This window comes from Macaca nemestrina, chromosome X (genome assembly GCF_043159975.1).
Source record: "Macaca nemestrina isolate mMacNem1 chromosome X, mMacNem.hap1, whole genome shotgun sequence".
In the NCBI taxonomy this organism is placed as follows: domain Eukaryota; kingdom Metazoa; phylum Chordata; class Mammalia; order Primates; family Cercopithecidae; genus Macaca; species Macaca nemestrina.
The window spans coordinates 136,864,952-136,878,935 of record NC_092145.1 but is presented as its reverse complement, the minus strand read 5'-3'; the positions used below and the strand labels follow the sequence as shown (position 1 = coordinate 136,878,935).

The following is a 13,984-nucleotide window of genomic DNA, read 5'->3' as shown; positions in this document are numbered from 1 at the left end:
CCCAGGGTGACTCACTAACCATGGAATCCCCCTAGGGCAGGAAGGGTAACAGAGAATCTACTTCTGTTTTCTTTTCTACATACAGGATATTCCTAGCAAAGGCAGAGAATCACTTGTTGAATGTTACGGGTGGTTTTTTGGTGATAGTCTGATCCCTCCTTCTACAGACTGCAGACACTGCAGGCCCCTTTTATGCTTTTCATCACTGTGAAAATCATCCTCTGACTCATTTCTGAACCCAGGCAGGGCTGTCGAAGTAAGGCCTTCAGCAGGGTCTGTTTGGGAAAGTGAGTTGTAAAAGAAAAGTCATTTCATTCCACAAAGGCTTGAATACTTGGGCCAGGAGGTACAATACAGGAGTAGCTATACTTGAATCCAAATGTTCCCAAACACTCTGGTTTCAGAACAGTTAAAACTTGTCAAGGAATCCAGCCAGTTGCGGTGGCTCACACCTGTAATCCCAGCACTTTGGGAGGCCGAGGTGGGAGGAGCACTTGAGCCCAGGAGTTCGAGACCAACCTGAGCAAGATGGTGAGGACCCTGTCTCTACCAAAAAAAAAAAAAAAAAAAAAAAAAAAAACAACTTATCAAGGAATCCAAAGACCTTACCTTCGAAAATTGTAAAAAACATAGGAATACACAAGCACATATTTTTTTCCTCACCAGAGCAATGACATCATCACATATTCTGTAAATGTATAATTATTTCAAAAAAAAGTTAAAGGAAATGAAGCATAGAGGATGGAGCAAGTAGGGATTACAACAACTTTCAACAGCAACCGAAGTCAGAAGACAGATAACATCAATGTGCTGAAAGAGGAAAACTTCTGAACCTCAAAATCTATAAACAGTGAAATAAACCCTTCAAGAATTGTAAGATGGGCTGGTCCAAAGGTAGTGAGTTATCTCAGTTGATTGTTCACAGTCAGTTACAGATCAAACTCCTTATTTTACTCTCACTACTGCACTTGACTAGTCTGAAAAAAGGAATTATAAGATGAATTAAAGACACATTCAGATAAGCAAAACTGAGAAAGTTTAGTAAAAGCAAATCTTTACTAAAGCAAATTATGAAGAATGTACCTCGGGCAGAAGGAAAGGTGTCAAGATCAAGTGTCGAGGAAGATCAGAGATTTAAGAAGGTATAAGAAGGTTAGAAAAGTGAGAAAAAAAAATGCTGTCAACTCTAGAAACTACAAGTATAAAGAAAAAAAGATAATTGGGAAATCTAAATAACCTACCTTAGGAAATTCTAAAAACCGCAAGAATATACGAGCTCACATTCCTTTGGTCATAAGAGCAGTGTCATCATTAGACATCAGGTCGCCTCTGGAAAATTCCATTGTGAGTTTAAAAGGCAAATGACGTCTATTATTCTAAAACTAGTTCTGCCACCGAAACTCTACAAAGAATCTTGGGATCTGCAGGGTCTCCCGGATCACACTTTGAGAACTGCCGCTTTAATCTTCCTCCCATCTCCTAAGTCCAGGGTTCCTGAGTTTGCTTCCCTGACTGGCCAAGGAGAAAAGAGAAAGGTCACTTGTCGGGGGGCCGCAGAGGGAATTCCCCTCTTTCATTTGCAAAGGTTACTGGGGGACACACCGGCTCCCAGTAGGGTTTCTGCCAAGGCTCCGCGAAGTGCCACTAGAGGGCGCCGCTAGCGAATCCCACAGCGCGCCCCGCATCCCCAACTTTTGTCCTCCGGGTTCACACGGGCGCCCGGAAGAGAGGGTGGTGCCTGGGAGAGGAAACTATGCGCCCCGGGGCCGCGGCCTCATTGGATGAGAGGTCCCCACCTCACGGCCCGAGGCGGGGCTTCTTTGCGCTTAAAAGCCAAGCCGGGCCAATGTTCAAGTGCGCAGCTCTTAGTCGCGAGTCGACTAAGGTTTATCAGTCACTCGCCGAGGTTCCCTGGGTCATGGTGCCAGCCTGACTGAGAAGAGGACGCTCCCGGGAGACGAATGAGGAACCACCTCCTCCTACTATTCAAGTACAGGGGCCTGGTCCGCAAAGGGAAGAAAAGCAAAAGACGAAAATGGCTAAATTCGTGATCCGCCCAGCCACTGCCGCCGACTGCAGTGACATACTGCGGCTGATCAAGGTAGCGGAGAGCCCGAGCTCATCCCTTGGCGTAGGGTGGAGGTGGTTCCGTTTCCCGGAGTGGGGTGATTCGCGTCTCGAGGTCTGGGCCGGTGTGAGAGCCCAGCCGGTTCCCCTTTCTGCGCCCATCCCAGGCCCGGCCGCTACCCCGCCCCGCCCGCCCCATTCCCTTCCACTGAGCTGGCCGGCCGGAGCCTCATTTTGTTTTCTGCTTTTCTCTCTCCTATGTGCATCCCCCCAGGAGCTGGCTAAATATGAATACATGGAAGAACAAGTAATCTTAACTGAAAAAGGTAATTCAACAGTGGCGGGGCGGGGGACAAGCGTTCGGTGCCTGTCACCTTCGCCGAGGCCATTACCGTCCCTGTTCCCCCTTCTTGCAGATCTGCTAGAAGATGGTTTTGGAGAGCACCCCTTTTACCACTGCCTGGTTGCAGAAGTGCCCAAAGAGCACTGGACTCCGGAAGGTAACCCCTCTCCCTTTACAGAAGCCAGAGAGACCGAGTGTTATGTAAGAAGTAGTGTCGGCTGTGTAGAACCACTGACTACACAGGTCGAAGTTACTGAGAACTTGGACAGAAAAAATAGCCAGCAAGTGTTCAAACTACTGAGGAAAAAAAAAATTAGATACGCTGCACTTGAGAATACTAGGGCAGGTTAAAAGAGCTGTTTAAGTAAGTATCAGAGTGCTGTGGAGACTCTGAAGAGTTTAAGCTGCTTAAGTAAGTACAAGTGCTGTGGCGACCCCGAAGAGTTAGGTATAATGTCATTTGTTGTAATTCAGTTTCATAAAATGGTTCTTGTTTGACCCTAAAGTAACAGTTTTTGTAATTGTGTTAAATCACATTTTTTTCTTTAATTTGTCCCAATCTTCAGGTTACAGTCTCTAGCTTCGCCATGTACATGGCCCTTCCGTGTACATGGATGGGCGGGGAGGTAACTAAAAGATCCTTTACACAATAAAGTAGATGATCATGATAAATGAGGTAAGGTCCTATTATCACACACTTCAAACACGGTAGATCAGAAACCCACTATGATACTCGCTTCCTGTCTGTTTGCTAAGGAATATAAAATGGCTAGAAAGTTTAATTTGAAACCTTTGCCTCCATTTGGAATAGTAGACACCTGTTAAGAGGGTGTCAGATGCCCCTTTTTTTTTTTTTTTTTTTTTTTTTTTGGCTGATCCCTGTTGATTGGTCAGAAGACAGCTCAGCTAAAAGGGGAAGTTGTTTGGGTGATTGCTTTTTTTCTGACGTCTGTTCCTCAGGCTAGAAGAAATGAGCAGAAAACACGGAATGAGTACTTTTTAAAGTAATGTGCATGTTATGTAATACCTGTTTCTGGGCAGTGCTGCCTCTTCTGACTCAACAAATGGGGAGAGCAAATTGAAAATGTGTAAATTGGAAGGCAAGTTCTGAAATTAAACGTTGTACTTTGGCCTGATGTTCTGACCTTTAAGGAAGCAAGAGTTTGTAAACTTCCAAATATTTACTATTCTGAACTGCCGTGTAAACCTGACTTGTTCCCAAGTCAACATACCAGTATACCAGTAGGATGTGAATAATGTGTGTGTTGAGTTTAAAACCATAGCAGTTTTGCTCTGGCAAGTAATGAAAGTGTTCTCGCTTCCTGAGTGTGAGCTTCCAGCAGACTGCAGAGTGGCCAGTCCACAGTTGTAGCCTGACTTCAGTGAGTTCTGATGTGTGCTTTTTGCAAATACATGTTTTCAGAACAGTGAGATCATCCAGCAGTGGCCTGGACTGCACTCACATAACAATCATGAGACAGTCGTGGCTGTTTGTTTCTGTAATACATGCATGTATGTTTTTTTAAACCTATGATAGGCCTCTGATTCTGCAGCTGCAACTTTTATGAAATGTTTTCCTTCTCCACATCTCATGTGATACTCTTATTACAGGACACAGCATTGTTGGTTTTGCCATGTACTATTTTACCTATGACCCGTGGATTGGCAAGTTACTGTATCTTGAGGACTTCTTCGTGATGAGTGATTATAGAGGTACGATTGAGTTCGGAGCAGAGGGTCTGAAGAGAGTTCAGGGTTATATAAATCCTTACAATGACTTTTTAAATTGTACTTTTTAGGCTTTGGCATAGGATCAGAAATTCTGAAGAATCTAAGCCGGGTATGTCTTAGTTTTTGGTTTCCAAATTTGTAAGTTTACTGGATTATTTTAATGATGGAATAAAAATTGGGTCTTGCAAGCAGGTTGAAACGTCACTGAGTTTGTGTTTTACTCTCTCATGATAGGTTGCGATGAAGTGTCGCTGCAGCAGCATGCACTTCCTGGTAGCAGAATGGAATGAACCATCCATCAACTTCTACAAAAGAAGAGGTGCTTCTGATCTGTCCAGTGAAGAGGGTTGGAGACTGTTCAAGATCGACAAGCAGTACTTGCTAAAAATGGCAACAGAGGAGTGAGGAGTGCTGGTGTAGATGACAACCTCCATTCTATTTTAGAATAAATTCCCAACTTATCTTGCTTTCTATGCTGTTTGTAGTGAAATAATAGAATGAGCACCCATTCCAAAGCTTTATTACCAGTGGCGTTGTTGCATGTTTGAAATGAGGTCAGTTTTAAAGTGGCAATCTCAGATGCAGTTTGGAGAGTCAGATATTTCTCCTTGAATATCTTTCGATAAACAACAAGGTGGTGTGATCTTAATATATTTGAAAAAAAACTTCATTCTCGTGAGTCATTTAAATGTGTACAATGTACACACTGGTACTTAGAGTTTCTGTTTTGATTCTTTTTTAATAAACTACTCTTTGATTTAATTGTTTGGTGTAAGCATTTTTACTAATTCTTTATTTCTTACACATTTTTCTTACTGTTGAAGACAAAAATGACCCACAAACTCCATTGGATAAATAGAATTGCTCAAAATAGTTTTTAACCCAATGTAAAGTTTTTATGGTCATGTGTTACTCCAGTATTAACAGAGTCTGGATAGAAGCCAGTTGACCAGTTGACTATCAAGGTTTTATACCTAGCAACATGTAAAACATGACTTTTTTTTTTTTTTTTTTTTTGAGACAGTCTCACTGTTGCTCAGGCTGGAGTGCAGTAGAGTGATCTCAGCTCACTGCAACCTCTGCCTCCTGGGTTCAAGCAATTCTCATGCCTTAGCCTCCTGAATAGCTGCGACTATAGGCGTGTGCCATCGTACCCAGCTAATTTTTGTATTTTTAGTAGAGACAGGGCTTCGCCATGTTGGCCACTCTGGTCTTGAACTCCCAACCTCAAGTGATCCACCCGCCTCAGCCTCCCAAAGTGCTGGGATTACAAGGGTCAGCCACAGTACCTGGCAAAACATGGCTTTTTACATTGATGACACTATACACTGCATCTGACGGAATTTTCAAGAGCTGAAAACCAAGTTAGAAACTGAGGCCCACAATGAATAAAGCCATCATTACACAAGTAAAATGTGGAGATGAGATTATGAAACATTGAAAATCAAGAAAAAATATCTTGTCCCTAAAAAACCTCATGCTACGTAAGACTTTTTTTTTTTTAATAGAGCCAAGGTCTCACTCAATGAATAAACTCATCATTACACAAGTAAAATGTGGAGGTGGGATGAAACATTGAAAATCAAGAGAAAACATCTTGTCCCCCAAAACCTCATGCAACACAAGCCTTTTTTTTTTTTTTTTTTTTTTTTTTTTTTAATAGAGCCAAGGTCTCACTCTTTCGCCCAGGCTGCAGTGCAGTGGTGTGATCACAGCTCACTGCAGCCTTATCTTCCTGGGTTCAAGCGATTTCCCCACCTCAGCCTCCCAAAAGTAGTTGGGACTACAGGTGCATGCCACTATGCCCGGTTAATTTTTTTGATTTTTTAATAGAGACAGGGTCTCGCTAAGTTGCCGAGTCTGGTCTCAAATCCTCCTACCTCGGTCTCCCAAAGTGTTGGGATTACAGGTATGAGCCGTAGCACCTGACCAAGATAATTTTGAAGGTAAAGTGGATCACTGAAATTAGTGTCTTACGTGTACTGAAAAAGTACACATTTTTACAAGAAACTTGCAAACAAAAGCTCCAGTTGGACACAAGTATAAATCAGATAAATTAACATCTTATTTGGAGGGTGAATTTGTAGTCCTGTGTTAATACAATGGATTTTTAGAGCAGAGAAACAATAGCCCTTAAAACTGCCAGGGGGTAAAGAAGTAAACAAATGCTTTCTTAAGGACTGAAATGAAAAAGAAAAGACCTTTTCCCGTTAGATATGTGAACTCCTTTCACTATTCATTGCATTGGCCCAAATTCCTAAACTGACTAATTTCCACAATAATGAAAATGGTAGTTGATAAGAACCACTGTAGACTAAAGTCCAAGATAAATGTTTTCCAAAAGAAGTCAGATACCTGAAAACAATGCTCTGTATCTCTCGGAGTTCTCCAGGAAATCCATACTGAGCTCCTCAGGCGAAGGGAAGGTTTCCTGCAATCCTTCGTATCAGTGTCTGTTACAGCTTCCTAGATTAGAAGGTAGCCATTTATAAAGATGTAGCCCTGTATTATATTTAATACAGGAGGGCTTTGGGATTTATTGGTGACTCAGAGAGCGTGCCATGAAAACGGGCTTACAGAGTCAATTATCAACCAGGGGCCTATTAGGCAGGCGAGTAACTACATAAGAGAAACTCTGGCAAAAATAAAAGGGTAACCAAACACAAAGAGCCTTGTGGAGAAGTAAGATATTTTGCAAATTGTGTTTTGGAAAGTGAGCCTCTTAGAGGAAAACAACTACATGCTGACTGTGGTTAAATATATGAATGAATTAAATTAACCACCAAGTTACAATATAAGTCTTTGTTTTCTCTTCTTTCTTAGAACTTAGCCTTAAAGGCCCAGTGTTGTGAAAACGAAGGCTTTTATGAAGTTTTTGTATCCACTTTAGAGAAGTCCCTTAAGTGTAAAATTTATTTATTTTAATTTTAATTTTATTTTATTTTTTCTTTTTTTTTTTTTTGAGACGGAGTCTTGCTCTGTCGCCCAGGCTGGAGTGCAGTGGCCAGATCTCAGCTCACTGCAAGCTCTGCCTCCCGGGTTCAAGCCATTCTCCTGCCTCAGCCTCCCGAGTAGCTGGGACTACAGGCGCCCGCCACCTCGCCCAGCTAGTTTTTTGTATTTTTTAGTAGAGATGGGGTTTCACCGTGTTAGCCAGGATGGTCTTGATCTCCTGACCTCGTGATCCGCCCGTCTCGGCCTCCCAAAGTGCTGGGATTACAGGCTTGAGCCACCGCGCCCGGCCTTATTTTATTTTTTCTTGAGACAGGTTCTCACTCCATTGCCCAGGCTGGAGTGCAATGGTACGATCACAACTTACTGCAGCCTTGACCTTCTGGGCTCAAGCAATCCTCCTGCCTCAGCATCCCAAGTAGCTAGACCACAGGAACGCACCGCCACGCCCAGCTTTTCCTCTTTTAAAAAAATTGTTTTGTAGAGATGAGGTCTCGCTACATTGCCCAGGCTGGTCTCCAACTCCTGGCCTCAAGTGATCCTCCCACTTTGGCCTCCCAAAGAGCTGGGATTACAGGCGTAAGCCTGCACCCAGCCAACTTTAAAATTTAGGAGCTGAAACACCGACCGAGAGCAGTGGCATATGCCTGTAATCCCAGCACTTTGGGAGGCCGAGGCAGGCAGATCATGAGGTCAGGAGTTCGAGACCAGCATGGCCAACATAGTGAAACCCCGTCTCTACTAAAAATACAAAAAATTAGCCAGGCATGGTGGCAGGCCCGTGTAATCCCAGCTACTCAGGAGGCTGAGGCAGGAGAATCACTTGAACCCGGGAGGCGGAGGTTGCAGTTAGCAGAGATTGCACCACTACACTCCAGCCCAGGCAACAGTGTGAGACTCTGTCTCAAAAAAAAAAAAAAAAAAAGAAGCTGAAACACCACAGCATTAGCCCACTACTAGCTGAACTCAATTACAAAGACACCTTTTAAAAAGCTGAACTATAAAGCAAATCTATAAAGTTTGAAGTCACCAGGCAAGTAAGAAAACATGTTACAGGGAAATTATCTGAAAAGAAACAACAAACAATGATAAACATGGAAAACCAGAGTCCAAGATCATCAACTGCTTACATTCCACAGAGTAGTCTTTCTAGGGAAAGAAAGTAGAGTCTTTTTTTTTTTTACAGAAATGCTGAAGAAACAATTCAGAGGAAATCTAATGATTTATTAATGCCTTTGACCCACTCTACCCCTTCCTGTGAGTCTCCTTTCCACTGGGGACCCAGGAGGACCTAGAATAATGGATGCTGCTCATCACGGTTCATTGAAGCAAGTGGCTGCTCACCAGCAACTGATGGAACTGCCACGCCCTGGGAAACCAGCCACTTCTCCTGCTAGGAGTGAAGCAACTTCCTCCCTGACTGTCACAGCCAAGGCCTTCCTCTGAGTCTGCAGGTGACCTTGTCTGCTCCTAGAATTCTGTTTCCTTGACTGGTGCCATCTTTGTTTTGTTTGTTTTGAGACAGAGTTTCGCTTTTCTTGCTCAGGCTGGAGTGCAGCGGCGCGAACTCGGCTCACATGAACCTGGGAGGCGGAGGTTGCAGTGAGCCGTGATCACGCCACTGCATTCCAGCCTGGGTGACAGGGCAAGATTACATCTCAAAAAAAAAAAAAAAAAAGAAAAAGAAAAAAACTAGTGATAAGAGCTAAGAGCTAACATGTATTAAGCACTAATCAGGAACCAGGCTTTCAGTTTAGCACTTTGTATACATTATTATCTCATCTAATTCTCACAACCACTGTATGAGATTGGCACAATTATGAGTTTATTTTTACAATGAGAAGCTAAACCTAAGAGAAGTTAAGTTGCCCACGGTCACACAACTAGACCTGGGAATCAAGCTCCAAACCAATTTCTCAAACCCCTGGGGCTTCCTGCCATAGTCTCACATGACCTCACAGTCTCTATAAGAATGATTGAATATGGTGTTTCTGTGTGATTCTACTCCAAAGAATAATCAGTATAAGCATTTTCTGGATAATCAAAAGCAGTGGTTCTCAGTATGGGCTACACATTAGAATGGCCTAGAAAGCACTGTAAAAATACTAATGCCCCACCCTGAGAGAGATTTCTAATTTACTTCTATTTTTATGCACATACCAAAGTGATGCCAGGGGCCTGGTGCAGTGGCTCACACCTGTCATCCCTGCACTTTGGGAGGCCGAGACGGATGGATCACTTGAGGTTGGGAGTTCGAGACCAGCCTGGCCAACATGGTGAAATCCTGCCTGTACTAAAAATACAAGAATTAGCCAGGCGTGGTGGTATGCACCTGCAAACCCAGTGACTTGGGAGGCTGAGACACGAGAATCGCTTGAACCTGGGAAGTGGAATTTACAGTGAGCCGAGATCATACCACTGCACTCTAGCCTGGGCAACAGAGCAAGATTCTGTCTCAAAAAAAAAAAAAAGTGATGCCAGGGGTGATGCCAGGGTTGAGACCCACTGATCTGGAAAAGCAGTTTGCAGTTTATAACTGAATCTTAGTCACAATTGTTAGTACAACCATTTCAGTTTGTGTTTATGCTGTTCACCTTGGCTCTTGCCAAGCGAAACCAAGTGAAGTCATATCATAGTGCCTAAAGAAGAACCTTTTCAAAAGCTTTTAGAAAACAAGGCAGAATTGTCATCTCACTCCATACAGTGCTGAAATCAAAGAATATCCGCCCAAGCAGTCAGTACGATGTTCCTTTGCAAGCAGCAACTCATTACAGAAAAACATCTTCCATCACATTAAGTCAGCATTGTTCATTTGAATGTTATTAGTTTGATAATTTTGTTTGTATTTGATTTATAAATGAACACTGGTTTTACAGTTATAGAGGAGCAGTAAACACAAAATATTCACATCTAGTGTATAATTATAGTAATATAATAATAATAATTTCAAGCACCACTGAGGGTCTGTGAGAATATTTTTTTTTTCTTTTTTTTTGAAACAGAGTCTCGCTCTATCACCCAGGCTGGAATGTAGTGGTGCGATCTCGGCTCACTGCAACCTCCACCTCCCCGGTTCAAGCAATTCCCCTGCCTCAGCCTCCCGAGTAGCTGGGATTACAGGCGCACACCACCACACCTGGCTAATTTTTTTTGTATTTTTAGTAGAGATGGGGTTTCACCATTTTGGCTAGACTAGTCTTGAACAGGCAACCTCAGCCTCCCAAAGTGCTGGGATTACAGGCGTGAGCCACCGCGCCAGGCCCTATATCTTTTTCTTTTAAAAGGAGTCTGTGTTGGCCGGGCGCGGTGGCTCAAGCCTGTAATCCCAGCACTTTGGGAGGCCGAGACGGGCGGATCACAAGGTCAGGAGATCGAGACCATCCTGGTTAACACGGTGAAACCCCGTCTCTACTAAAAAATACAAAAAACTAGCCGGGCGAGGTGGCGGGCGCCTGTAGTCCCAGCTACTCGGGAGGCTGAGGCAGGAGAATGGCGTGAACCCGGGAGGCGGAGCTTGCAGTGAGCTGAGATCCGGCCACTGCACTCCAGCCTGGGCGACAGAGCAAGACTCCGTCTCAAAAAAAAAAAAAAAAAAAAAAGGAGTCTGTGTTGCTCAAGTTTGAAAAATCCTGCTGTAACCAGTATACAATACTGCCTGCTTTTGTTTGGTTAAAAAAAATAGTGCCAAAGTCATCAGAGATAAGACTTGATCAGATTCAGGTTTGAGTTTTGGGCAAGAATATTTCATAGGTGATGTTTTTCCCCTCAAGAAGCAAATAATGCCTGGTCATCTCTGTGCTGCTAGCAGCTGTTGATACCAATACTTAGGTCTGCTGATTCATTAGGAGTTGCAAAATGGTGAAATTCTATCATTCCTTCTTTACTTATGACCTAGAATACTTCTATAAAGAGAACTTCCACCCGGGCGCCGTGGCTCACACCTGTAATCCTAGCACTTTGGGAGGCCGAGGTGGGAGGGTCATTTGAGCCCAGGAGTTCAAGACCAACCTGAGCAACATAGTGAGACCCCGTCTCTATAAAAAGTTGTTGTTATTATTATTAAAATAAGAGAACTTTCCCCCATCTTATATTTTGTTACCCTGAGGTACACAGTTCACCCAGAAGAGGCAGAATAAATGCTTAATTACTCCCTTTTATTTACTAGTTTTCAAAAGAATGAATTTAGTGCCCCCCAGCATCTTCCAATGAGGCTTTTTTTCCTTCCAAGTAGCATTATTATTTTTCTAAATAATATACAGACGGGGTTTCACCAAGTTGCCTACGCTGGTCTTGGACTCCTGAACTCAAGCAATCCTCTCGCCTCAGCCTCCCAAAGTGCTGGGATTCCAGGCATAAGCCACTGTGCCCGGCCTGAAGTATCATTATTAACTCAAGGACTCTTAGCATTTCCTGTATCTTAATTACTTGCCATTATTTTTCTTATTGAAGCTCAGATTTCCCTAATTGTCCAGTGAAAGCTTCTTCAAGTTGGCTCCAGAGTTGAGTCCTTTGGACGCGACCCCAGAAGCCTTTGTTAACTTCTTCCCTTTTAAGTTGTCCCAGGCTCATCTAGTACATTTCCTCCCCCAGACCTGACATCAATGGCTAGGTAATTCTGAGCTTCAGCGGTTCCCAGGGGAAACAACATTTATTGGGAGCAGGTGGTGTTCACAGTTCTCTGTTTTGATAATAACACGGGCACAGCAGGGAGATCCTTTTAAAGTGGGGCTTGAGAGTGGCGGCATTCACTCCAGGCTTCCCTGAGGAAGTGTTCCACCAGCTGTGGGCCAACACTATCTTCTTCCACCTCAGTGTTTATACTGCTTTCTTCTATCCAGTAAATCAATAACAACAACGACAATAAAAATGGTTTCAAAACAGCTAAATCCACAACAACAAATCTCTCTGTTTGCAGAGACGTGGTCCAGAGGGAGTTTGGGTCTGATGAACTCTTGACTTGGAGTCAAAGGAAATTGAATTAGATTCTGGCTTTTCTTCATTTATGAGAGTAAAAACAAACCATTTGTTTTTAATTTTTATGTATTTTTTTTTAATATTTTGAGACTCCATCTGGCTCTGTCGCCCAGGCTGGAGTACAGTGGTGCAATGTTGGCTCACTGCAAGCTCCGCCTCCCGGGTTCACGCCATTCTCCTGCCTCAGCCTCCTGAGTAGCTGGGACTACAGGTGCCCACCATCATCATCATGCCTGGCTAATTTTTTGTATTTTTAGTAGAGACGAGGTTTCACTGTGTTAGCCAGGATGGTCTCGATCTCCGACCTCGTGATCCACCTGCCTTGGCCTCCCAAAGTGCTGGCATTTTTTTTTTTTTTTTTTTTTTTTTTTGAGACGGAGTCTCACTCTCACCCAGGATGGAGTGCAATGGCGCGATCTCGGCTCACTGTAACCTCCGCCTCCCGGGTTCAGGCGATTCTCCTGTCTCAGCCTCCTGAGTAGCTGAGAGTACAGACATGTGCCACCATGCCTGACTACTTCTTTTGTATTTTTGGTAAAGACAGGGTTTCACCATGTTGGCCAGGCTGGTCTCAAACTCCTGACCTCAGGTGATCCACCCACCTTGGCCTCCCAAAGTGCTGGGATTACAGGCATGAGCCACCGTGCCTGGCAGATATACATTATTCATATATTCTATGTGATATATTTGTAGTAACCCTACATTGAGCATCTGCTATGTGCCAGACATTGTGATTTTATTTCATGAACGACCGTAACAATATTGTAGGGTATTCCAGTGGTATGCTAGTAAGTCAGCTGGAGGTGGGGTATCCTTGATTTATAGACTTGGCTGATTTCCATGGTGTAAATACTTCCACCAACGGTGTACCAATGGTTTTAGCAACTGGCTGACAAAATTCCTGAATATTTAACAATAGGTTCTCCCAAGCCAGTAGGAGCAGGTTGCAGCACACCACTGGATCAGGCCCATCTTATTTTATTGTATTTTATTTTATTGAGACAGGGTCTCGTTCTGTCACCCAGACTGCAATGCAGTGATGTGACTGCAGCTCACTGCAGCCTCAACCTCCCAGGCTCAATTGATCTTCTCACCTTAGTCTCCTGAGTAGCTGAAACCACAGGTGCATGCCACCAAACTCTTGGCTAATTTTTGTATTTTTTTGGCAAGACGGGGTCTTGCCATGTTGCCCAAGCTGGTCTTAAACTCCTGAGCTAAAGTGATCCACTGCCCTTGGCCTCCCAAAGTGCTGGGATTACAGGTGTGAGCCACCGCACCTGGCCCAGGCCCATTTTAAAGAAGAGGAAATGGAGGCTCAGAGAGGTTAAGCAACTTGGATTCATTACAGGGGGTGCAGGTCTGGGCTGTCAACCAGGTTTGTGCCTTCACAACTGTGTGCTTTTTCTACCACACTCCTGCCACTTTTCTTTCTTTCTTTTTTTTTTTTTTGAGATGGAGTCTCACCCTGTCACCCAGGTTGGAGTGCAGTGGTGCGATCTTGGCTCACTGCAACCTCCGCCCCCTGGGTTCAAGCAATTCTCCTGCCTCAGCCTCTTGAGTAACTGGGATTACAGGCTCCTGCCACCATGCCCGGCTAATTTTTCTATTTTTAGTAGAGACGGGGCTTCACCATGTTGGCCAGGCTGGTCTTGAACTTGTGACCTCATGATCCACCCGCCTCGGCCTCCCAAAGTGCTGAGATTACAGGCATGAGCCACCACATCTGGCCTCCTGCCACTTTTCTAAGCTGTTGAGCAACACCAGCAGTCCCCAAACTTTTTGGCACCAGGGACCAATTTCATGGAAGACAATTTTTCCACAGACGGGGGGATGGTTTTGAGATGAAACTGTTCCACCTCAGATCACCAGGCCTTAGATTCTGATAAGGAGTGCGCAACCTAGATCCCTCCAATGTGC

General features: G+C 43.9%; 2 protein-coding genes and 1 long non-coding RNA gene across 4 annotated transcripts in view; 2 read left to right on the top strand and 1 right to left on the bottom strand.

Annotated features, from left to right (window-relative positions):
• LOC105478230 (uncharacterized) overlaps window positions 1–1,832 on the bottom strand; it is a 32,933-nt gene extending 31,101 nt beyond the window's left edge. For both annotated transcript variants that reach the window (XR_011618340.1, XR_011618341.1), the window contains exon 1: window positions 1,242–1,832. This is a non-coding gene — a long non-coding RNA (uncharacterized lncRNA). The remainder of the gene's footprint in view (window positions 1–1,241) is intronic.
• A 129-nt stretch (window positions 1,833–1,961) lies between these two features.
• On the top strand, window positions 1,962–2,051 carry LOC139360827 (uncharacterized). Its single transcript, XM_071088940.1, has one exon. It carries the CDS (start codon window positions 1,962–1,964, stop codon window positions 2,049–2,051), a length of 90 nt encoding a protein of 29 aa, XP_070945041.1.
• On the top strand, window positions 1,969–4,903 carry LOC105478229 (spermidine/spermine N1-acetyltransferase 1). Its single transcript, XM_011735354.2, has 6 exons — window positions 1,969–2,101; window positions 2,342–2,393; window positions 2,484–2,567; window positions 4,022–4,123; window positions 4,210–4,250; window positions 4,376–4,903. Exons 1-6 carry the CDS (start codon window positions 2,036–2,038, stop codon window positions 4,544–4,546), a joined length of 516 nt encoding a protein of 171 aa, XP_011733656.1. The 5' UTR covers window positions 1,969–2,035; the 3' UTR covers window positions 4,547–4,903.
• Window positions 4,904–13,984: the final 9,081 nt, after the last annotated feature.